Consider the following 25707-nt stretch of genomic DNA (forward strand, 5'->3'; position numbering starts at 1 on the left):
GCCCACGTGATCAAATAGTTGCGCGCGCATTTTGGCAACGGAAGTGGTGTTTTTCCCCACTCTGGCTCTAACGTGTTAGCAACTCCGAAAGTTTATCAAAACGGTTTCCCAGCATCAAAATGTCTGGTTGTTGCGTTTATGGTTGCACTAATCGATATTCCACCAAGGGGCTTAAGTTTTATATTATTCCGACAGGATCACGGCCGTTTCAGAAGAGCGGCTGCAGGCGATTAAACGTGTTGATTGGAGCGAGGACATAATAAAAAATGCTCGCGTCTGTTGTTTAATCCGCTCGGGTAGCTTGACGCTGCTGATTCTCGCCATACTTCCGTTGCCAATATGCGCGCGCATACGTCATCATTGTGTACAAACAGTAAAAGGGTCTATTAGGGTCCACACCAACATCGTTCTGTTTATTATGCTCCAGTTATGTCGTTTACCAGAGAGAGAGAGAGATTTTATACACTATCATGCTGGTAAAAATATTAGCCTAGCAGCTTGTCTACCAAATTAGCAGTTCTAGCATCAACACTGAGTGTTACAGATTAACAATTTGCATTCCTGGGGGTAAAAATCGCATTCCGGGGTTCATACACTACACGGTTGAGTACATAGTGCACAAGTAACGTATAGGGTATAAGTGCATGCATAGTGTGTCATTTGGGACGCAACTGACTCATTGAACCACAAGTAATTTTTCGTCATGTTTGATTCAAAATGAAGCCGTACGATAACTGATGGGGTAAGTTTGTGAAAAGAAGGGAAAAAAAAAAAAAGAAAAAAAAAAAGGAAAAGTTCATGATACTTACCGTTTAGTTGATATGACATGTCAATAACGATGCAAATATATGCAGAGTTATAATAATAATGGTATTCTAAGAAAGAATTTACATAGGCCTAACTCGGTCCATAACCAACACAACCTGTGCTATTTAACAAGTACAAATATTCTTACAGAATGGCACAAATACAGTGATATAATCAAACTGGAACAAATTTATACTAAACAATATATTAGCATATTAGGCTACATTACATATTATTAAATACTCCTTAGTAATTTGTCTTGAGCACTACCAAGTATACTATTTAGTGCTTCAAGCGAATTTCTGTCTACTTTTACAGCCGAGAGGAGTCGACAAATCAACAACAGCATGAGGTTTGTTTTCGTTTGTGGACAGAGGTCTTTGCACAAAATAACTACAATTAAAAAACGAGTGACGTGCCTATAAACACTCGTGAACCAGACAGGGTTTGTCTCGCAGCATAGCATCTAAAATAATAATAATAAAAAAAATGAGCAAAGCACAAGAGACAGACGGACAGAAAACCATTACAAAAGCAAGAGACCGAGACATCATCTGGTAAAGAACTACTCAGGAACTGGACACGCGGCTTTAAGATCCGGATTGGATAAAAGGAAAACCACAACACCTGAAAATAGCTTTGTTCCGCCACAGCTCTACAATTAGCATGGCCTGAGAGACACGGCCACCAGGTCCTGTTAAGTTGGGCTACGGCTCTTTTCCTGTGAGAACCGGGCCAGAATCAACAGACCGCGGCCAGTGGGGTCACGCGCTCACATGAGCGTGGAGTGACGGAAATAAAACCAGATTGTCCGTACACAGCACGGAAGATACTACATAACATAAGCACTGTTATACTTACGTTTGAGTTTCCTTTGCGGTCAAGTTCAATTGTAAATTGGCCAGTCAAAGCCATGGGCAAGACACGTGCAGCCTGTGTTCAAAACGGAATAGTTGTGTACTACACACAGTATAGCCTACTACTGTATAGCCTACTAACTGTATAGCCTACTAACTGTATAGCCTACTAACTGTATAGCCTACTACTGTATAGGCTACTACTGTATAGCCTACTAACTGTATAGCCTACTACTGTATAGGCCATATGCACTGTATTTAGTTTTCTTATCTTCGTATATAAATCACATTTTGTTATTACAATTAAAATAATGTAAAATACCAGTAAATAAAACGAAATGTCTACAAACATTTAACACACTATGAACATGTATTTTTGTTTGCGTCACTATAGATTTATCGGTATTCAGAACAGGACAGGAATGAAAACTATAATTATTAAACTAACTAATTAGAGGCATTCATCATAAAAACATTGATCATAAACGCCAAGCCTAAATTAATACATTTAAAGCGGCGCTAAAAAAAACCTTCTCTCACTTCTCATTCGGCTCAAATCCAGATATGTGCGCTTTGTTCATGTTTTGACATTGTATTATACAAGACGCTTTAGGTCGCAGCAAATTTTAGATGATAATTTTATTCTGGGAAAATAAGGTAAAACTGGACTTTATGCATTTATAAACATTTCTAAGAGCAGTATGCCACATTGTTTATATATGTTTAATCAATTTAGTGGCACTCAAGTTGTTAATTTCACACATAAAACAAAAAAGATGTTAGACATTGCACGTGTTTTTTTAGCGTTCATTTATCACACAGAAAGTGAAAGGTCAAGTTGGGCACATTGCATTATGGGATACAGTATTCTACAAAGTGTGCTGTGCTCCACAAATTATAGCAATGTGGTCGATCATTCCAGATCTTTTATTTCAATTTTTTTTACATAGACACAAAGACAGGTTTGAATAAGAGTAAAGCATGAAGCAGATTTTTTTTCCACATATTTTATTACTAAAATGTCTCTAAAGGCAGCAGTTTAAAGTGTTCACAAGTATTTCTATTTTTCTTCGGTAGAGTGAGTAAAATGTAAGAAAAAAATTCACACTGGCCTTGCGTGCTAAATCCTTAAGACAAGAAACATCAGAAACATTAACACTTGAGGTCCCCTTAAAGTTAGCTGGTATTGAAAAGTGGCTAGTGTAACTGGAAACAGAAAAATCATATTTTTTTTGGACATATCTGAAATAATCTGACGATTCCACAAAGGAATAACACCGTACAATAATGTTGTACAATCACAGACACCAAGAAGCTACAGTCACAACGCATGCCGGCCGGATCAAGTGACAATTTAGAGCGACATGATGGATTTTTTTTAAGCTCACATTTGTAGAAATACAAGAAATCAAAGAGAACAAATCATTGGGAAGTAAAGTGCACTGCAGCTAAAGAGGTGAGACCAACAGTATCATTCACTTCATTAAAACATCATCAACATCAACATCACATGATTAATTTATGCTTCATTGACAGTCAGAACCGATCTGCTACGGTGTGAATATCCCTTCACTTGCACCAATCAAAAGCATTGGACCTAGAAACTAACATGTAGGAATAACATCAAATCGAACAGCCGTTTTACAAACGATAACATCAAAAATAAGCTGAAATGTGATCCAAAAGCAATGCATTATGGGTAGTTTTTAAACTAAAATAAAAGCACTAAGGCTGAATGACAGACTTCATTTTTTTTTTAAGAAAAAAGTGCTACAAAATGAAATAAAATTACAACCAGATTGAGCGCTATGACCATCTGTAATTCCAGTGGTCACATGACATCCTTGCATAATATCTACATCTCATCTATGTTAGAAGGAAACTATGTACAACATATACATACAAATCATATGGTCGCAGGAAACGACCGTCAGAGATCGTTCAGTGACTTGATACTCACAGCTCATGAAACGGAGTGGTTTAAGTCCTAGTCTTTGGTGGCATTACTCTGAAATCCAAAGTAAGTATTACGTCACACTGTGGTCAACTTGAGAACAGAAGAAATACTTGACAGCTTTAGGGACTTAAATTAGACGTGGAATGAAATGAATGTGGGTCATAAGAGAGGAGGAAACGCGAAAAGTAAATCTGTTTACAGGAAACGATGTTAAAAATATCTCTTCTTGAATGTGGAAATAACTAAGATGGGTAAGAAAACCAAGTTGTAAAAAAAAAAAAAAAAGAAATGCATACATCTACCACAATGTTTTACAAAAAGGGCAAACTACTAAATTCTCTGTTTGGCACTAATATTAAATGGAGCAGGTCATATTTTACATAAATACATTTTTAAAATAGATTGACGAATCCTATTTTAGGATGATTTAAATTTTGCATTGAAAATCTGCAATTAAACACATTTTCCCCCCAAAGTTCTCATTAACGTAATGCAAAAAATAAATAAATAATCAAATTCTCATTACTGTAATGCAGTAACAAATATCTATTTTACCAGACAACAATTTTTTGCCCATTTTATAAAAAATAGCATAAATTAAAAACAGCAAAGCAAATACTACAATAATGTATACTTACTATACATCTATTTTATTTAAATGATTTGAATCATTTTAAAATCATCACATCACGATAATGAGATTGTTTCTGCATTATGGTAATGACAATTTGAGGGTAAAATGTAATGAAAATGACATTACAACACCAAAATTGTAATAATCCTCATTTCTTCATTTTTTTCCTCCTGATTTTTTTTGGGGGGGGGCTAATTTTTTTAACAAATTTTAACTTTTTGATTATTTGGAAAGCTGAAAATATGGCTTATTTAACATCTGAAACATTTGTGTCCTTCAACTTATTTTAATTTGAATGTAACCTTAAAATATTGAGATAATTTGCTTCCTTCTCTTTAAAGACCTACTAATATCAAAATTAAAAACAGAATATTGGTTAAAATCTTAGTTTCTCTTCACGTTCGCTGTTCAATTTTTCGCAAACATTTTTTTTTATGATCGTTTGGAAGAAATCTTTAAAAAGACGGACGACGTGAATAAAAACGACCACTGAAATGGATTGAATATTAATTATCAAATAAAAATAATGTATACAGTGTACGGTCAAAAATACAATATCTTGGACAGAATAAACCAGTATGTGAACAAACTGTTACTTGAATTTAAAAACGTTCAATCTATTTGTCTTCTTCCATAAGCAATGACTTTCCAGAGTGACCAGAAAATTGCCGTCCCAAATACAGTGTTTGAAACGAAATGGGACATTGACGCTGTGCAAATTAGCTCGCCACAACAATACGCGACCAAAAACATCCATTTATCCTTCATATCGCGCGTTCGGAGCGCATGCTACAGAATTCTCCACGTTAGTTAACTTCACTTGAAGCTGTCCGTCAAAGTCTTTGGGTTTTCTGGACAAGCTTCTTTTAATTTTTCGCACAAATTAAAACTTTTCCTGATGTTTTTACAGGCTACAATAAAACTTGTTAGTAGTTAAGACAGGAGTAAAATGTGTTCGTAATGTAAAGAATCAAGACCGGCCGAAGCGTCAACACGAAGTCTTTACATCCCATCGGACGCTGTGCGGAGCTCAGAAAAAGATAACGTCCTCCTTGGCGGCTTCATCAGTAACAGTGTACTGGGAGGTCTGGTTGTGGGTTTTGAGAGCGGTGGGCGCGAGGCTGGACTGGGCGTCTGTATAAGCGTCTGGAGGGATGAGGGAATCTGCAGGGTGAGCAAACCAGACAACAGGCCTGTCAGCTGGGCCTAATAACTGTTTACACAGCGGGATACGGCCCGTTCAGACTGAGCCGGGAATGTCGGGTGCGGTTGTTTGTCTTACCTGAGTGTGAATGTTGTGGTTGGTGGGGGCTGATGGGTCGGCGTGCTTTGTGACCTCCATCCGAATCCCTCGCTGACAGCTTGATGCTCTGCTTCATGTCAACAGAAGCTGTGAAAAAGTGAAGACGGATTTAGGAATCAGCAAATTCACTCCCAAGGAACACTGTTAGGTGGTCGCGAACTGACCCAAAAACATTATCTATGACAATGTTTGACAAGAAAAGAGACAAACGACCTTCATACCACAATGAACTGCTCTGTTTGGCACTAATCTTAAAATGGAAAGATTCTATTATTTTTAAAGAAAATAAAACCCTATTTTAGGCTTTACCTTAAACAATTGCCTTTGTTTTACCTTAAACAATTAAACATTTTCCCCCATTTCTCTTTACCGTAATGGAAAAAATATTAAAACAAAGGTTCGGTTGGTTGCATGTAATTATGCACAATTTACTGTTATTACTATAAGTACAGGTAATATGTATATCAAGGAAACTGTAAAATAAAGTGTTACCAAAAACAATAAATAAAATAGAATTCTCATTCCTGAAATAAAATAACACAAATAACTATTTTTTTACCTTTTTATAAAAAATAAATGTAAATTTTTTGGAGAAAGTCTATTTGGGTGATTTAAATTTTGCATTGAAAATTTGCAAACAAACACATTTTCCGCCCAAAGTTCTCATTAACGTAATACAATAAAAATAATGAAAAATAAATCAAGTGAAATTCTCATTACTGTAATAAAAAACTAAAAACTAATTGCATTAATAAAACTACATTTTATTTTAAAAAAAGAGCATAAATTAAAAACATTAAAGTAGTTACAATTATATTTAATTTAAATGTATTCAAATAATAAAAACATTTAAAAAAATGTTTTTCTTTGCAACACGGTAATGAGAATGAGTCATGGGAATGACAATTTGGGAGTAAAATGTAATGAAAATGGCATCACAATGCAAAATGTGTAATGTTCCTCTCAAAGCTGCATCCACTTCATGCCAATTTAGGAATCAGCAAATTGGCTCCGAAAGAACGTCATTAGTTGGTCTCGAACAGACCAGTGTGGTACTGACCCATACTTTCGGTGTGGTGCGAACTCTTGCCCTTCCCGCTCTTCTCCTTGCCCTTGCTGAAGGCGGCGAGTTTGGTCGGTATCTGCTGCTGGACGCTGCCCTGCTTGTGCAGCTGGTTGGTGGTGCTGATGAGATGCATGGGAACCTCGGTCTTAGCCGGCAGTGTGTTGCAGGAGCTCTCTCGGCGCGAGGGGACTTTAGGACGCTCAGGGTAGTCGGCGGGGGACGCAGAGAGAGAGGCCCGCAAGAGAGACTTTTGAGGAAGCGTCTGGTCCCCTGCGAACAGCAGCTCACCGTTGAAGCTGGAGGAAGCGGAAAGCTAAAACACAAAAGTGAAACGCAAACGTAAGCAATTCCAGGCAAAGGGGTTGATTAACATCTTAATTCATCCGATGCATTAGTATGAGGACAAAACTATGGCAATTTTGCAAAGATAAAGAGAGCATGCACAAAAATGTTAGACCTCTTCAGTTACAATCATAGAGAATCGCGAAACGCTAGCAGGACTAACTTGTATAAATTTGTACGTAATGTGAAATTTTTGCAAGAATGAGACCATAAATCGCTGAACTGAATGCAACTATTTACACTAATGGATTTACAAACGATGGAGTTGAACGCAACAATATACACGAGAGATTTACGACAAATTAAACGAAATGCAACAATATACGCAAGAATGGATTTATAAACGATTATATTGAATGTTACAATTTATACAAGAATGAATTTATGAAAAACTGATTTAAATGCAACAATTTATCCAAAAATGGCTTTACAATGAATGTAACAAACAAATTACATGAGAATGGGTTTGATAACAACAGAATCAAATACGACAAATTAAACACAAACATACTTTTGGGAACGATTTATATTGAAATTAGCATTTACGCAATAATCGTTCAGTCTGTGCAGATCTTTGTAAATTGTACAGAAAGCCATTTTTTCATAATCTGTTGCACTGAATACAGTAGCACAACAAAGTCGCTTCATGAATAACCAAGAATTTTACCAACTGCAGAACTTAAAACAATACAGCTGAAACTGTTGAGATAAATCACTTGTCTTCAACTATTCTTCACTTGTTAATTTAAATGAACGCATCTACTACATGAATAAAGTGTGAAGTAAATATTATGGACCAAAAAGTTTGTTGAGACTTTATTTAAACTGTATTTAAACTCAGCTTCTGAAGAGCAACTTCCATGTTTAAGCACAGGAAATACCGAGCTAATGTGCAATGTAGGAAATCCAGTACGAAGAGTTTGGGATTTACAGGACAAAGCTAAATTTAAAACACATGCTGCTTTGCGTGCAGAACAAAGACGTTTGATGCACTGTCAACACAGGCATAAAATGTAACACAAATTGAAGACAGCTCCACATGAAAGGTCTAAGTTAAGCATGAGGTGAAGATTATTAATTCCCAACAGCCACTAACGGTTAGCGAGGGACTCTCTCCGAGTCCTTTTCATCCAACAGACACAGTGTACAGGACAGATTGTCCACCTGGTGTAAACAAGACTTGCTCAAGGGCCCAACAGTGATTATGCAATTCCTGGAAAGTACCTAGAAGTAAACCTTAAAAATGTGTGCAAGGAGTTCAAATAATTAACCGTGACGTTATCAACACACTCGGACAAGATTGAATAATCATGTCCCGTTCTACTTAAAGGTGTGGCCAATCTTCTTCACACCTTAAGATGTGATGGAAACTAGTGCCGCCCTCCTGAATCTGTTCATCATGCTTCAGAAAGTCACAATTCCACACTCCAATTTCCATAATTTCACCCAAAAAGGGACAAAAATGCTGTTTAGGAGGACATCCAAACATTTTCCTCTGGAATTGTCAATCATCTAGAGGTTGGAAAAGCCTGACCTTCTCCAACTTGCCCAGGGCGACATCATCTTGAACCATGTTAGTTTTCCCAAACGCTGGGATTCCAACACAGATGCTCCATTGTTTCCAGTCCTTAAGGTGCCTTCAGTAAATATAAGGTTTCCAGAGCGTAAAAATGTGCAAGGTTTTCGGCACAAAGACTTGACTGACATCACATAAACAATTAGGATTGGCTGCATTCCAGCGCTGGTATTAATGAAAGGGTGCTAGCAGGTAATTATACGTTGCGGTTTTCCCAACTCAAGACTTCCCTGGATACTTCAAGCAAATATTCATTTGGAGCAACTGTGCTGTGCAAGGGCTGGACGGAAGGACTCGCTGCTGGAAACGTGGCTCTTAAATCATGGTGCTAAATACCTGTTTCTGAAGGGTTGTGTTGGGTGTTTTTACTTCACGATGAAGCATCACAAAGACAAATCCTTGGAAACAGGAACGTGGAATATAAATCTTACAAAAGCTAAATATACTCAACAAAAAATATGCTCAAACAAAACATATTTAAGTTGCCTCCTTTGAAAAGCTGGACGTCCAAATTGAGTGAATACACTACCGGTCAAAAGTTTGGAATAATCTTTTTGAAAGAAGTCACCAACTCACCAAGGCTGCATTTATTTAATAAAAAATACAGTAAAAACTATAATATTGTGAAATATTATTACAAATTAAAATAACTGTTTTGTCTCGGAATATATAATTTATTTCTGTGATGGCAAAGCTGTATTTTCAGAATCATTACTCCAGTCTTCAGTGTCACATGATCCTTCAGAAATCATTATAATATGATGATGATTTGCTGCTTAAGGAACATTATAATTATCATTATTAACAATTTTGAAAACAGTTGAGCTGCTTCATATTTGAGTGGAAACTGTGATACACTATAATTCAAAAGTTTGGGGTAAAAAGGGTTTTTAAAATAAATAAATTAATACTTTTATTCAGCAATAATGCATAATGCAAGTTCATCAAAAGTGACAGTAAAGAGATTTATAATTTTACAAAAGATTTCTATTTCAAATAAATGCTGTTCATTTGAACTTTCAATTCAAGGAATCCTAAAAAAAATTATGATTTCCACAAAAATATTAAGCAGCAAAAAATGTTTTCAGCATTGATAATAATAATCATAATAAGGACCATTAATAAAAACTGAGGACCAATTGAGCAGCAAATCATCATATTATTTTGATTTCTAAAGGATCATGTGACACTAAAGATTGGAGTAATAATGCTGAAAATACAGCTTTGATCATAGGAATAAATTACATTTTAAAATATATTAGAATAGACAACAGCTTTTTTATATTGTAATAATGTTTCACTGATTACTGTTTTTACTGTATTTTAAATCCAATAAATGCAGCCTTGGTGAGCAGAAGAGACATTAAAAAAACATTAAAAATTCGTAATTGTTTCAAACTTTTGACCTGCACTGTATGAGTGAGAGAGAGAGAGATAAGACAGATAAGCAGCACATGAAAGACCAAAATTCGACGTTATCTTAAGAGTTGAGCCCTGGTTTAACAAAAGGAAGTGACTAAGGCAGTAACAAAAGAACAGGTCTCATCCAGGTCAAACAACCCCCAATATATCCGACATGACAGCCGACACTGAGACGGATAATAAAACAAAACAGCGGATAATAAAACTAGTCCCGGAAACAGTTGAAACTCGAAACAAAGACGAACGACACAATTAGGAAACCATAAAATCGTACAGAAATCGTAAAAACGACTAGCCAAATTTTTTTGTCCATGTGCTTAATCTGATTCATTTGAATGTTTTTAGGTCATAACAAATTCAATGAACACTCACAAGCGCTCTTATGAAACTAGAACATTCTAAATGAACCGAAAAGCATAAGCTTTGTCGTGATAAATCTCTACTATATGGCATGTGTTTGAACAAGGTCTGTAGCCTGGCACCATGGACAGACGGTTACTATGGACTCGTTGCAGAACTAACCTGAGATAAGCCGAGATCACAGGGAATCTGACAAGGCCAGGCATGACCGGACGTGCCTGCGTGACCTCAAAAACATACAATGAACAGCAGAGCTGCGGCAACTTACTGTCAGGGGGAAGTTTCTGACGACAGCCGACTTCCATAGTAGAAAAAAAAAAAAAAAAAGGAAGTCAATGGCTACCCATCAACTGTCTGGTTACCAACATTCTTCAAAATGTCTTTTGTGTTCAACAGAAGAAAGAAACTCATACAGGTTTGAAACAACATAAGTGTGAGTACATGGAGACAGAATTTTACTAGAACTATCCCTTTAAGAAACCGCATACATGACTGACTAAAAGGAAATAATACAGGGCTTCCTTAAGACCGACTAGTCAACTACTCATTTTGACAACTCGATGACTAGTTAATTATGAAATGTGCATTCTTCTCCACTAAAGCACTGATTCACGCTCATCTGTAACCCAGCAGTGCGAACACACGCCCGGCTGTGGTCGTTTGATTTCGGACCATAAACTTTAAATGCGCATTCCTCCTTAATGTTATAAAATGACTAACACTGATTGTAATTGATCGTGGCTGGATTGCATTTCGTATGGTCACTGCCTATTAAAAATCGCTAACGTCACAGCATTACGGCCCATTAGGAAAGTTCCCCGTTTCTGGAGGTTCCACGGCCACAGTTTAAACGGAGATTGAAAGACGCCTTGTTCATTTCTGAGGAATCTGTCAAAATGAAAGACGCTAGTCATCAAGTATGCGCACGCAACCGGACAAGTCAGGCTGTGTCGCTCATATCAGTTTAACGTGACTGAAGGAAATCATGAAGAATTCCTGAGTTTGACCACAAACAGATGGAGTTAGTCAAACTGTTGAACAAAAATGCATGGGATGGTTTCAGTACTGAGACCTGGAAATCGCACAATATGTGGCTTTTGTTCTACGCTGTTTACAGAGGCTTTTCTGTGAGCCGGATGAGACTGTTCAAACAACGCTTGACCGAGTGTCTGCTTTTTTTTCCCAGAGAGCTTCTTGGGTAATCTAGCAGGCTCATCAGCAAACAGGTAGGGCAGGGTGGCAGGTCGATCAGCAAAGCCACTGCTATGAAACCACACAGTGCCACATTGTTCTCACGGATTGTCCTGTACAGAGAAGCTGAAAGGAGACCGTGGGAAAGGCAGATGCTCTCAGCTGGCACACCTACACCTTGTTTTTATAATAACGTATGGCACTGAAAGAGAGCGGAGAGGTGACATCATGCTAATTTCATGTATAATGCCAGCTCCCATTTTCCTGAATAGCTGGGCGATGTATCAAATATTCATGACAGATTCGAGTTAGACCAACGTCAGTGTTGCTTAGTTTGATTTCTTGAGCAATCGTTTCCTAAGGTATTGCTAAAAATATGAATATAAATTCATATAAATTTATATTAGTGTGCATTGTTATATTGGTACATAAAAACATTAATTAAAAAAATATTTTACTGTATTTTTTAACAACAATGGCCGTTTGTTTGAATTTATGGTGATCATTTCTAACTAAAAAAATAGTTCAAGCCATTAATAATAGAGATAAATATTGAATATCATTGAAATACTTTAACTATAAAGATTTCTTTAGCTTTAGCAGTTCAAAAGTTTGTGGTCAGTAAGATTTATTTTAAAGAAATGAATACTTTTATCAAGCAAAAATGCATTACATTAATCAAAAGTGAAGTAAAGAAATTAAAAATGTTAAAAAATATTCCCATTTCATATAAATGCTGCTCCTTTTGAACTTTTTGTTCATCAAAGAAATCACGGTTTCCGCAAAAATATGAAGCAGCACAGCTGTTTTCACCAGATATTGGTAATAAATGTTTCTTGAGCAGTAAATCAGCATATTGGAATGATTTCTGAAAGATCATGTGCCACTAAAGACTGGAAATACAGCATTGCATCACAGGAATACATTAGAATGCATATCATTACAGTAGGCCTAGATATGCAAATAAACCCGGGTCCAAACTTTCTGCATAATATTTGACCACGATGCTAAACATAAAAACAATTGTTTGGATGCTTAATTATTCATTCAAGGGTGAACTTTTTTGGAGAACGCTAAGTTTTAGTTTTAGACTGAATATTTTGCGTGTAATCTTGTGTCAACTAGTCAAACCGGTATGATGATTAGGAAGTATAGAAACCTGTCTAAAGTAACTTCAGATTGTTAAGTAGTTTTAGATTTTGTGGCCATCCAAGAGAACCAAGATTCTTGTGGAGACAGACAGTAAGTATGGAAACGACTCGAGTCAGGTGGCATCTCACCTGTCCAACTTCCTGTGTGTACAGAGCTGCAGTATTCGGCACCGTGTTGTGCTTCTTCAGCTTCCTCTGTTGCTCCAAACGTTCTCTCTCTTTCTCGACCGCACGTGTGGACTCTCTCAGCCTCTCCAGGTCTTGCTGGTACGTCTGTCTTTGCCTCTCCAGTTCTTGCCTGTCCTCGGTCAAACGCGCCTCCAGCCGGCGACACTCGTCCTCCTTCTCCTTCAGCCGCTGCTGGTCTGCCTCCGCCTGCCGCCGCTGCTTCTCCCGCTCCCGTTCCCAGCGCGCTTGCTCCAGCCGATGCTGGGTCTGCAGCCGCTGGAAGTTGGCGAGCTCCTCGCGGTGCTTCTCCAGGTTCCGCTGCTTCTCCTGCTCCAGGAGCACGTCGGTGCCGCGGTTCCGGCTTCCGGGACGGTCCCGCTCGGCGGTGAGGAAAGAGGCCCGCTGGAGCTCGATGTGGCTGTCCTGCTGAGAAACTATGGCCTGAGGGGGAAGGAGACAGAAAAGACAAATGTTTGGATAGTTGTTGAGAGCTTCCTGGTAACTAAGGCTTAGTTAAGCAAGCGTTGTGTTCTCTCAGCAGCCTGTCCTTGTATTTGCTCAAACATGATTTGTGCACTGTATTGGAAGGCGCTTTGGTAAGAAAGTGTCTGGTAAGAATGTAAATTCAATGCAATGAAAACAGAATGAAAGAAAGAAAGAAAAAAGAAAGTAGGCAATTAAAGGTAAAACTGAATGATAAAAAAAAGAAAGAATTTTTTTTTTTTTCAAATCAAAACAAATAATTTTAATGAACGAACAAACAAAAGAACAAAAGAGCAAACTAAATAAACAATTAACAAACAAAATAAACAAATGAAAAATTAAAGAACAGAACAGACAAATGAAAGATATGCAGCAGTTTAACTTTAATATTCCAGATATTCCAGAAAGCTGACAAGATTTAGATTTTATCTGTCACGATTACAGTATGCGTTCTGAGTGAGCCTGATCAGTGTGTTGTACCTGTAAACTGTAGAGCCTCTGGGACAGCAGCAGCACTCGCTCATAGAACTGGTTAAACAGGAAAACAAGGGCAACATTACTGGCAGGATGATTCAATAATCAGAAACATTATTCTCATGAGACACAATGCCACATTCATGCCAAGTGAAGTATTGCTGCTTTAACTGCCAATTAGGTGCGGTGAACGCAAAGGTTACCATCTCAGATATGTACTGGGAGGTGTGTGAGAAACAATATGCACCTTTTATCTCATGGGAAACAAAGGGAGACATAATCTTCTCAATTCCAAATTGATTTGTGCTCTCACCTCAGATTCTGGAAATGTACAGCTGGACCACATTTTGAGGCAGCCGGGTGAGGCGGCCTCGTCCTGAGAGAGACCACAGATTAAAATGAATGAAAAATAATATCATGTGTATCAAAAATTGCTGAAAAAAATCCACCAAATGAAGATAATTCAAAGACATTATCATGGTAGACGATTAATGTATTACTTTATTATAGTAATAGTGAATTGAAGTAACAAACATTTATTTTCACATATTATTGAACCTTGGATTCTTTGATGAATATTTGTTATTGTATTTAATTTCTTTTAAATTAATCCACTATAACACATTCAAATGCCAACATAAAAAATGTTGATAACATTTTTCTAATATTATATATATAAAATATATATATATAAAAAAAAAAAAAATATATATATATATATATATATATATATATATAAATAATATATATATATGTATGTATATGTATATATGAATATATAATACAATTAAATTATATAGTAAAATTTTTATATTTATATATTGTGTGACAGTTTAAAACTGCCCAAAAATTCCTGCCCAAATCATCTGATGTCACTCTTCTGGTTTAGTAAACACGGGCATGTTTCTGTCATGTGTTGGGCAAATGTTGGCATGTTGGTTCTCTCACCGGCTCATCCTTGTCCTGACATGCGTAGACTTCTTTGAGCAGCGGATCCGAGCTGGCCCTCTGACTCCTGTCCCTGGACCTGCCGGACGCTCCGGGAACCTTCTTCTTAATACTGCCGTCTGATTCAACACACAAATACACCCGTTTACAAAACTTACATTGGGATAGTACATAATAGAATTGCACAATAACGCCACAAACATGTAATTGATGGAGATTGTGGGTAATTAGGCCTCAAAAGATTGCATTCACACATATTTGAAGAGCATCCGGGAACATTTCAAGCATTATTTTCAATATATTATGTGAGACACATCTTACCAACAGCATTGCACAGATATTTTGCGAATTGGTATGCAAAGCTTTTCAAATACGCAATGAATATACACTGAACAAAATTATAAATGCAACATTTTTGTTTTTGCCCCCATTTTTCATGAGCTGAACTCAAAGGCTGAACTCAAAGACTGAACTCAAAGACTTTTTCTATATACACAAAAGGCCTATTTCTCTCAAATATTGTTCATAGATCTGTCTAAATCTGTGTTAGTGAGCACTATTATCTTTGCAGAGATAATCCATCCACCTCACAGGTGTGGCATATCAAGATGCTGATTAGACAGCATGATTATTGCACAGGTGTGCCTTAGGCTGGCCACAATAAAAGGCCACTCTAAAATGTATAGTTTTATCACACAGCACAATGCCACAGATGTCGCAAGTTTTGAGGGAGCGTGCAATTGGCATGCTGACTGCAGGAATGTCCATCAGAGCTGTTGCCCGTGAATTTAATTAAAAATTTTGTTCAGTGTAGATATCTAACAACAATAATGAGTAATGTCTCTTACTCTTAGGAAGTATGGAATCATATCCGCCGAATGTGTCTGCTCTGCGTGGCAGCAAACTCAAGGACGGACTCTGGTTCCCCTCAGTCTGTGGAGAAGTTTCCCGAGCTCCAGATGTCAGGAGGTTCTGAAGGTTCTCCACTACAGAAAGACAAGAGATACACTTCACTAACTACATTTAGCTCTTAAACAATCTCGTTTGCTTTCAGATGCAAGATTGCATCATAACGCCAGAGCTAAAGACATTTAATAACTGATAGAGTTATTATTATTCAGGCCCCGATCCTGTGTGAGCTTCTCAGATGTTACCTTCAGTAATGGCTCCTTTGAGCAGCTTCTCCCCCTGCTGGAGGTCGGAGGTGTCACCCCGCAGAAGCAGACGGGAGCGAGAGCTGGCGTCTTCTAGACCGGCCACAGATTCAGCCAGCTCTGCAAACAACTGCAGCTTCTCCGTGAGGCTCTGGACGATCAGAGCATCCTTTAACGTCAGGCGATCTACAGAAAATGACAGTAAAATATGTTTTAAAAAAACTTTAGAAATCTTTAAAGCAATGTCATTACTGTCAGGTTTGTGCACACACACACACACACACACACAGATAATAATATAGAAGCATACTTTATTTTTCTCTTATTTTTGAGAAAAGATACAGGATTTGCAAGATTTCAATAGGAAAATGCAAGTGCGCCCTCTAGTGACAAAAGATTCTTCAAAGCTCTTAAAAAGCCATCACAAAACATCAAAATGAGCAAAAAAACTAAACAAATGTCATGATTTACGAAACAAACAGAGCACATGTGGCATTTACCTTGAAACTCTCTGAACCGGGTGACTCTGGCTTCCTCTTCCTCACTAAACAATCTCTCTTCTGTATGTGGACAGCTGATGGACAGGAACCAAGGAAGAACGGTTAAAAAAATGCTGATAGAAGTAAATACTGACACTTATGTGGTTATAGACGGGCACAGACCTCTCCACGGCCTGACGGATGTGGGTGATCCACGCGTTGCGGTCTTCTTTCGAGGCAGTGTGGATTTCATACATCTCGGGTTCGTTCGAGGAGGCACAGATGAGGAACATGGCCCGCTCCTCGTGAGCCACCTCTCGCACGATCAACTTCTGCAGTGAAATAACTGATGGCTTGTTGTCCTGGCAGAGAAACAACACAGATGAGTGCATTAAGATGAACATTTTCACATCCTGTATGAACCAAAAACAAAAGTGCATATCGTACTCACCACCATTGAGAACACATATCTCTGATCCTTTTCTTGCAACAAGACGAGAACATCGGTAAGAAGTATAGCTAGAATATCTGCAACGGAAGCAAAGAAGAATCTCTAATGTCAATTGTGAACCACACAGACTTAAATAAGCAGTTGCATTCCCACCAAGAAACTTTGCGTTCGGTTGGAAAACGTTTCCGCAAAAAGTATTGTATTCCCCGGAGAAACTTTGCATTACCTCGCAAAACATTTGAGTTATCTCGCTAAAGTATTTCGTTCCCTCAAGAACATTGTGTTTACTGACAAAACATTTGCACTCTCTAGGAAAAAGTATTGCGTTCCCCCGAGAAACTTGGCATTCTCTCGCAAATCATTTGCGTTCTCTCACAAAACTATTGCATTCCCTCAAGAAACAGAGAAATTACATGAGGTGGGAGGAAAAACTATCACAACATATTTGCGAGCAACCGCAAAGTTTCTCAAAGAGAAAATTCAAAGCATTTTCCTCCCATCTTATTTTTTTTACCATCACCCATGGCTTTGTACCTATGTATGCAAATTATTCTCATAATACCTTTAAGGCGACCAGATGCGGCTTTCCAGTTTACCAAGCCCTCGTACAAGAGCTTGCGGCGGCCCTGAGAAAGGTCCTCCTTACGAAAGACACGCCCATCTTTGATTTTCCCGTGGGACTTGGGCTCCATCTTGGAAGCGATTTCTCTCAGCCGTGCTTCCTTCTCGTAGAGATTGACATGGCCGTCCACCTGAACTATGGTGTCTTTGATTAGACCGAGAGCTTGTGCTAATCCTTCATGTTCATCTGTCCCGGCTGGAGTGAGAAGAAAGTGTTTATAACCTTGCCCGTTCATAATATTTCATAATGGATATATTTACGGCACAGTAATGACCAACCTTCAGTGTTTTGCAGGATGCGCTCCACAAGAACAGGATACTTGGTGATTCGTTGTGTCACCAGCAAGATGCACTCTGGAACACCTAACCGCCGCACTATTGACAGATGACTTATTTTCTGAAAAACAATAAGGTGAGAAAATTATTCAAAGCAGTGCTGAGGACAAACTAGCAAATGTTAGCAACATTGAGACGTATAAGATCTCAACATACCCTCATGAGGTTCTGGAACTTCTTGTTGCTCTGCAGCTGCTCTTTGTAGTAGTTGACAGCTTCAGTGTGCCGACTGCAGAAATCCCCATAACTTTCCTTCATTCGCTCTCCAAGCTCTCCAGAAAACTAAAACCAGATGCACACAAAATCACTTCCTGCTTGACATGACGTGCTGTTTGTCAAACTTCCTGCTTTACACTTCATTCCCAATGTATTCTTCTTCACACCTCCTGTTGTCACACTTCCTGTCCAACACTTCCTGCTTTCACACTTGTGACAACAGCATGTGTGAAGCAGAAAGTGTAGGGCAGGAAATGTAAAGCAGGAAGTGTGGAGTAGGAAGTATAGGGCAGGAAGTGTAAAGCAGGAAAGGCGACAAGAGAATGTATGAACCAGGAAGCAAAAGCAACAACAGTGTAACAACAGTATATGAAACAGGAAGTGTAAGGCAGGAAATATTACAGGATGTTTGAAGCAGGAGGCGAAATACATGAAATATGAAGTGGAAAGTGTAGGGCAGGAAGTGTAAGAAGGGAAAGACGGGAAGCTGGAAATAGGAAATATAGGACAGAAGTTGTGAAGCAGGAAGTATGACAAAAGCAGGAAGACTGGGGCAAAAGTGTGAAAACAAGATGCGTGAACCTGGAAGCAAAAGTCAGGAAATGTGAAATGTTGGCCTTTACAGCAGCAGGAATTGTGTGAATAAGCGTGGGGTGAGAGCGTGACAACAGGATGTAAGCAAGGTAAGACAGGAAAGGCGAAGCTTCAAGTTTAGGAAATGTAGACCAGGAGGTGTGAAGCCAGAAGTATGACAACAGCAGGAAGTGTGGGGAAAAAGTGTTACAAGATGTGTGAAGCTGGAAGCAAAAGTCAGGAAATGTGAAATGTTGGGCTTTACAACAGCAGGAATTGTGGGAGTAAGCATGGGGTGAAAGCATGACAACAGGATGTGTAAGCAAAGAAGTGCATAAAACATTCTATTGTTACAGGAAATGTAATGAGGGTGTTTGAAGCAGGAAAGGCGAAGCTGGAAGTTTAGGAAATGTCCGCCAGGAAGCGTGAAGCAGAAAGTATGACAACAGCAGGAAGTGTAGGGCAAATGTGTGACAACAGGATGTGTGAAGCAGGAAGCAAAAGACGGGAAATGTGAAACGGGAAGCATAGGGAAAAGGGGTGACAACAGGATGTGTGAAGCAGGAAGCAAAATACAGGAAATGTGAAGCAGGAAAAGTTGGGCTTTACAACAGCAGAAAGTGTGGGGTGAAAGTGTGACAACAGGATGTTTGAAGCAAAAAACCTAAAACAGGAAAGGTGAAGCAGGAAGTTTAGGAAAAAAGTGTGACAAAGTATAAAGCAGGAAATGTAGGCCAGGAAGTGTGAAGCAGGAAGTATGACAACAGCTGGAAGCGCGGGGCAAAAGTGTGAAAACAGGATACGTGAAGCAGGAAGCAAAAGACAGGAAATGTGAAACGGGAAGCATATGGAAACGGGTGACAACAGGAATAATGAAGCAGGGAATACAGGGCAGAAGGTGTGAAGCAACGACACTAAATTTAGAGCATGTACCTGGGATATAAGAATATCTGCGAGTTTATGGATGGCATAGTTGTGCTCGCTGCCCGGCTGCACAGACTCTGCGCGCCGCTCCCTGAGGCGGGACAGGAAGTGGTTGTGCAGCTCCAGCAGGCTGTCCAGCTGAGGAAACAGACAGTCCAGTTTCCTGTCGTCCAGCTGTAGCGTCTCCCGCAGCTCTCGAGCATAAACGCGGAGCATGATCTTGAGCGTCCGCACGTGGTGGATCTCCGTCTGGATGAGCTCTGGAGGAGACAGGAAAAGCTTTAGAGAAGATCTGGAAACACCTTTGACAACTTACAGAGATAAAAATGCACAAGTTCCAAGAGCAGTGTGGGTAGGTAAATAACACTAACCATATATAACATCCTGTCTTTTCATCATCTCCTTCGAATATTTCTTTAAGAAGTGCTGATCCACAGCCAGACTCCAGGACTCCACCTCGAAGTCTTGCGCGATGGCTTCCAGCTCCCCTCGCACTGTGGTGTAATAAGCATCTGCACACACACAGAGCAACATTCATTCAAATCCTGAATTACAAAGTGTTGCTCAATGCTTTACACAACCCCTGTCGTAAATTACACACGACACCTTATCTCACGTTCTGGGTGTTCTCAGTGTTGTTGGGCTTTTAAAATCAACTCCTCACCTTCAACGATGAGCGAATCGGGTACAGTGGAGGCGAGAGATAGAGTGTCGTCAGCAGGGCGCTTCAGCCTGAACCCGTCAACCTCGTCCATCTCTCCTGCGATAGAGCTGCCAGAAAACATGACTAAGCAAACGCTGCAGTAATTATGAAAGCACATTCTTCATTTGCATTGATACATAAGCCTCACACTTCTAATCAACCTAAATGCAACATGAATATAAACAGTAATATTAACACTAAAGCACAGAAATGTTATAGATGTTACATTATATTATGCAAACGAGATGGAGCCAGTTTGTGCATAAATCACTTCATGATGATAAAGTAATTATCTTCCTTTCTAAAGTTATTAATGTTGGTGAAGTAATGAGAATGTATGACTGCAGACACACAGGACTCACCCGCTGCTACTGTTGTGGCTGACTGTAGGGTTGCTGGAGGCGGCAGGTTGGGCGCTGTGTCCTTTGGGCGGAACGGTCATACCTGTAACACAGCGCGACGTTCGGGACGAGCCATTGATGGGAGAGCTGGGGTCCCGCAGAGCTGCAGAGAAATGAGACAGGTCAGTGCGGTTGCAGTGCCTCAAAACCGAGCGAGGCATGGAGTCGAGGAAACGGCAGGTGAGGAAGTCTCGATGGAGGAGCACTCGAACCCCGAGCCTGCGGGACAGACCCGAGGAAGCAGGGAGTCGTGAACCGCTCTTCCTCTGAGAAGCTCGGACTCTGGGCAAAGCCAGTGCCATGATGTCTGACTAACTGAGACCACACTAACTGAGAGGACGGTTGGTCTTATAAAAGAGGAGAGTGGGTTCTAGAAATCACGCGTGCGCCTTCCCTCCTCACCTCCCTCCCATCGCTCCCCTGTTGAGACGGAGGAAGTTTTAATGAAACAGCTGAGAGTTTAAGTCTCACAATCAGATTAGTGTGAGCAAGTAAACCATCAAGCTCAATTACCATCTCCAGGGAGAACCTGACAGATAATACATAATAATGATAAATTCTTATTGAACACGTTTTAATTTATAAAGAAAAAAATACTAAAATTGCTGCATCTATATATGTCAAAAAATGTTGCTACATATCATATTTTTTATTAATAATAAATCATAATTTTATTTCATTAATAAATATTATTCTATTCTATGCAGCAAATTAAACAAATAATAAACATTTTGAAACAAATGCTGCATTTATATTAAATAAAATTACAATAATAATATATTCTTTCTTATCTACTGTTATTTTTTATAAAAAATATCTACAAATTGATTATATTATTAAAAAATAACACTTTTTTATATTATTAATAAATATGAATGAATTCAACTTTATTAGCAGATTAAACAAGAACCTTACAAAATGGAACAAATTAAAACAAATGCCACATTCAAATTAAATAAAATTACAATAAACGAAATAATAATATATATATATATATATATATATTTTTTTTTTTATACAAATATGAAATGTCAATCAATCCCATCTTACATTGAATGTAATAAAATCAGAATAACTTCAGCCAAAAGTTTTTGGTGGCCGAAGTTTCGGTGCTTCCCTAATTATTTTTTGTAATTGCCATTTTAAACAGGCAATTGCAATTCTCTTTCAATTGTGACTTCAAAAAAATTGACTTATCTTGGACGAGCACTGTAAAATAATTGTATAATTTATTTTACAATAATTGTAAAAATTACTATATAAATTCACTCTTTAGTATCCCATTCAGAGGAAACAAACATTTAGTAAATACCTATCAAATTATTAAATGGATGTGCTGACAATCTCATCAGTAAGATTAACAATGCAGATACACATGTGGTGAAATCACCAATATTCAGCTGCAGCCCCTTTATGCATTTACAAGAAGATGTTCTTCCAGAAGACTCTGAGTAAAGAAGACATTTCCAGATGTTTTCCCCTGGGGAGTGAAGCATTACAGGCTTCATCCGCACTTCTTAAAGCAATTCCCACCTCAGCCTCGGTCACAGCGGGAGGTGTTTAACGAGATGTCCAGAGCTCAGGAATAATAACCACACTGGCAAACTGAACATCTTCTGTCTACAGACGGATCCTCTGGTTTGATTTCATGACAAAATCTTACAAAACATGAGGTAAAGAGAGGCTAGACAGGAGGAAGCCACCAACAACGTACATGAAATGCTATTCTACTAGATTTGACTTGCTTTCTCAATCCCTTTGATCACTGCCTGACTGTGTTGCATTAACCAATCAGCATCCAGGACTTGCAAGTGCCACTATTATGCTATTTTAAAGTTGTTGTTTTGGAGTCTCCTACAACAGGTTTACATGCATCAAAAGTCAAAAAACACTTTAATTTGATCATAATATACATTGCACATCACCACATTTTTCAATGATTCTCAAACGACTCGTCTGATGAATCAGTCCCTCTAAATCCCTCCTTCCCGCGAGCTACTCTGCTCTGATTGGCCAGATGGCACAGTCTGTTGTGATTGGTCTACGTTGTACAGCGCGTTTCGGAAGCTAAACGCTCATTACAATAACTGAACTGCAGCTCCGTCTGGAGGTTTCCTCAGTGATACACACTGTAAAGACAGTAACAATGACGTCGATTTTACCATATGAATCCGAGCGCGAGTCCGATGATGAAACATTGGAAGAACTAGTTATTCAACACAAACCTCCATCTTAAGGTCGACTCGAGCAGGACGTTTCTCAGTGATGCGCTACTCAGTTTGAGGCACATTATATGAGATGTTTCAACTGTGATTCCTCCCCATTAGCATTAACAAGTGTATGTCCATCAATAAAACAATGTGCATATTTCTAATTTATTGAGGTGCACATGCGGGAACTAATATAACGTTGCATATGTTCGCCCAGCACCAACGAGAATGACTGATATAACAGATGTTTGTTAAACAAATCTTGCTCCAACCTTTATATTTACTCAAAGTAGTGAGACCGACAGACAATCTGCAGTAATAGACACAGTTTTATGTAATAGTGGCCCACATCTGATTACCAGAATTATTTCACTAAGTAATAACGTGAGTTAGCCGGAAACATACACAATATAAAGCACAAAAATACGTATTTTGAACACCCGGTAGAAAATATATACATTCACACCAACAGGTTGTGATTCTGAGGAGCAAGTTGGTCCAAATAATCTGGGTACTGACCGAGATTTAGAAGCAGTCGTCAGTAAAATAACGTTTTGTGGGCTGGTCAAGGTGTTCCCAGGTGGAAAACGTACAACATAGACGGGCATTATGCAAATATTATCTTCTAATGACGTAGAACCGTAAAGCTGTAGGATTCGAATAAAAAACGACTCGTATTGGCGGTTCAGAGTTCTTTCTTTTGGGACACAATAACTTTATTTATCGTGCACTTTCGACTTTACAACTTTGCAGTTCGTTTGCAACGTTTATATTCACAAACAGCTGTATTACACACTGCATGAAAGGGAATATTCGAAAAACCATAATAGGGGCACTTTAATATCTGTTTATTAACATGTGAATCCTGCAACCGTCCAAAACTGTGTCAAACCTACAGCACGAACAGTGAGTCCTGATCAGATTTGTGGGGTAATTAATTGTGGAACTGTGATTAACCTCTTAAGTGCTTCTCTGGCGATGGCACACGCAGGGAAAAACAGCCAGATGACCTTAATTTGCTATCAGGGGACGCAGCATGTGCCATTAAACACACCATCACACTCACGAGAGGACAGCAAAACAAGCTCCTCACGCAGCTGCACGAGTCAACTAAACCAGGCAGATTACAAGTGGGAAAACGCTTATTTACCAGACACTTCTTGCAGCAAATAATGAGATATATTACATGACTAAAATTAAATATTACGCGAAAAAATCTAACTTAATTCTAAAGTTAAAAATATTGCCTGAACTAACTGGTATAAAATAAAAGTACTAAAATGACAAACTAAAAACTGAAACACAATTGTGACAATTTATGGCGATTTTATCGCAAAAATAAAAAATAAAATATTGATTTGATACATGTACTAATCATTTTACAAAATAACTTTTTTTTCAAATTCTCCCATTCATCACTATCTTATAGATTTATTGGTGACATTTAGAGTCAATTTCTAGTTTTTGTGACAGAAAAAACTAAAACTGATGTGATTTAAAATAAGTTTGCCCCCATAAATAAAATATAAACCCCATGACTTGCACCTTGCATTCTCTCTAACTTCATTTTAGGCTAGTTTGACTAGTTTAACTACCTTCAACATAAGATTTTTATTTTTTTAAATGCAAATTAATTTAAACATTTACTGCAAAATTGTTTCACAAGTAGCGACACGCCATTGGTTAAGGGTTATGATCCACACACATCAGGGCTCGCAAAATCGCCTGCCCGACGTCCCGGGGCTATATTGTTTTCCAATCGGGCTACCAAAATGTATAACCGGCCTGCCCGACGGGCTATCTGAAATACTGTTCGCTTCAGTCTTGTTATAATCAGATTCAGCGCGTTCTTCATCTTCAATCCGCAGTGGCTCCGAGCAGAGCGCACGTCAGAAACAGAGGACAGGGTGTGTGTGTGTGTGTGTGTTCATCTGAGTCTCATTGGTCTGTCAATGTCAGAATATTTGAGATGACCAATCAAATCAAAGTAGGCGGGCTTTATATACACAGAAGCTTCTGAGCGCGAATTTGAGCAGAGCGACTCGCTTCAGTTTACGGTCAAGTGCGAGATAAGATGTAAGTAGCTAAACTAAACATTTCATTAGGTCATAAATGTGAAACGAATGACAAAAATTATCAGACAAACGAATATACTTTTGTCGAATTTCGCCATTTTGAACTGAAAATAGGCCTATGTAACGTGACTAATAATTAGTTTGCTGTCATTGTGAGGGGACATTAACAGAGCATTAACAAAGCCGTTTTCATGTTGGGCACAAGATTAATAATGAATGTGTACATGTTGAGAATTAATATACAATTTGTAGCTTTCAGTAAATTAAAAAAGTTCAGCTTTAGGAGGGGAAGAGACAGGGCAAGATGAGGAGACTGAGAGAAAAAGAAAGAGTGATGGATAAGAAGTGAGAGCAGGTATTGACAAATAATCTACTGCCCACTGACGTTGTTTTAAAGCTAATTCTTTTTTTTTTTTTGCCTTAAAATGTCTTGAAATGGACATATCAGAGAAAAAAAAAAAATTGAACCCCCTAATAACCTTAAATGTAGGACCTCTTTGATTATAAAGCCCTGTCTACGGCCCTGTATTAGGAATAAGATCAATAATGAATGTGTACATACTGTGAATGAATTTAATAAACTTTGGCTACCTAGCTTTCCTAGTAGCTTTCAGTAAATTAATGCGTCTGAGAAAATGATTCATAAATCAACCTATCAGATGACCCTATGTTTACTTCACTGACAGACAAAAATGAAAGTCAAAGCTCAGCTTTAGGAGGGGAAGACAAAGAGAATAGGAGTGTGATGCTGATGAGGAGAGAAAAATAATCAGCTGCCCACTTACATGGTTTTAAAGCTATTGTTATCCATTTTTTTTGGGCCTT

At 38.5% G+C, this 25707-nt stretch overlaps 1 protein-coding gene across 2 annotated transcripts in view; it reads right to left on the minus strand.

Moving 5' to 3' along the window:
* Positions 1-2573: 2573 nt before the first annotated feature.
* Positions 2574-25707, minus strand: part of arhgef18b (rho/rac guanine nucleotide exchange factor (GEF) 18b) — a 41000-nt gene continuing 17866 nt past the window's right edge. For both annotated transcript variants that reach the window (XM_082139651.1, XM_082139650.1), the window contains 19 exons: positions 20559-20700; positions 20158-20264; positions 19865-20005; positions 19503-19753; positions 17937-18062; positions 17724-17841; positions 17386-17640; positions 16824-16900; positions 16556-16734; positions 16394-16467; positions 15894-16079; positions 15588-15725; positions 14740-14858; positions 14105-14167; positions 13798-13845; positions 12796-13275; positions 6619-6937; positions 5538-5645; positions 2574-5419 (listed from right to left, as the gene is read on the minus strand). In XM_082139651.1, the coding sequence (XP_081995777.1) occupies positions 5286-5419; positions 5538-5645; positions 6619-6937; positions 12796-13275; positions 13798-13845; positions 14105-14167; positions 14740-14858; positions 15588-15725; positions 15894-16079; positions 16394-16467; positions 16556-16734; positions 16824-16900; positions 17386-17640; positions 17724-17841; positions 17937-18062; positions 19503-19753; positions 19865-20005; positions 20158-20264; positions 20559-20700 (3065 nt within the window). In that variant the 3' untranslated portion in view covers positions 2574-5285. The remainder of the gene's footprint in view (positions 5420-5537; positions 5646-6618; positions 6938-12795; positions 13276-13797; positions 13846-14104; positions 14168-14739; positions 14859-15587; positions 15726-15893; positions 16080-16393; positions 16468-16555; positions 16735-16823; positions 16901-17385; positions 17641-17723; positions 17842-17936; positions 18063-19502; positions 19754-19864; positions 20006-20157; positions 20265-20558; positions 20701-25707) is intronic.

Source organism: Leuciscus leuciscus (assembly GCF_965113295.1).
Source record: "Leuciscus leuciscus genome assembly, chromosome: 15".
NCBI classification, from domain to species: Eukaryota; Metazoa; Chordata; class Actinopteri; order Cypriniformes; family Leuciscidae; genus Leuciscus; species Leuciscus leuciscus.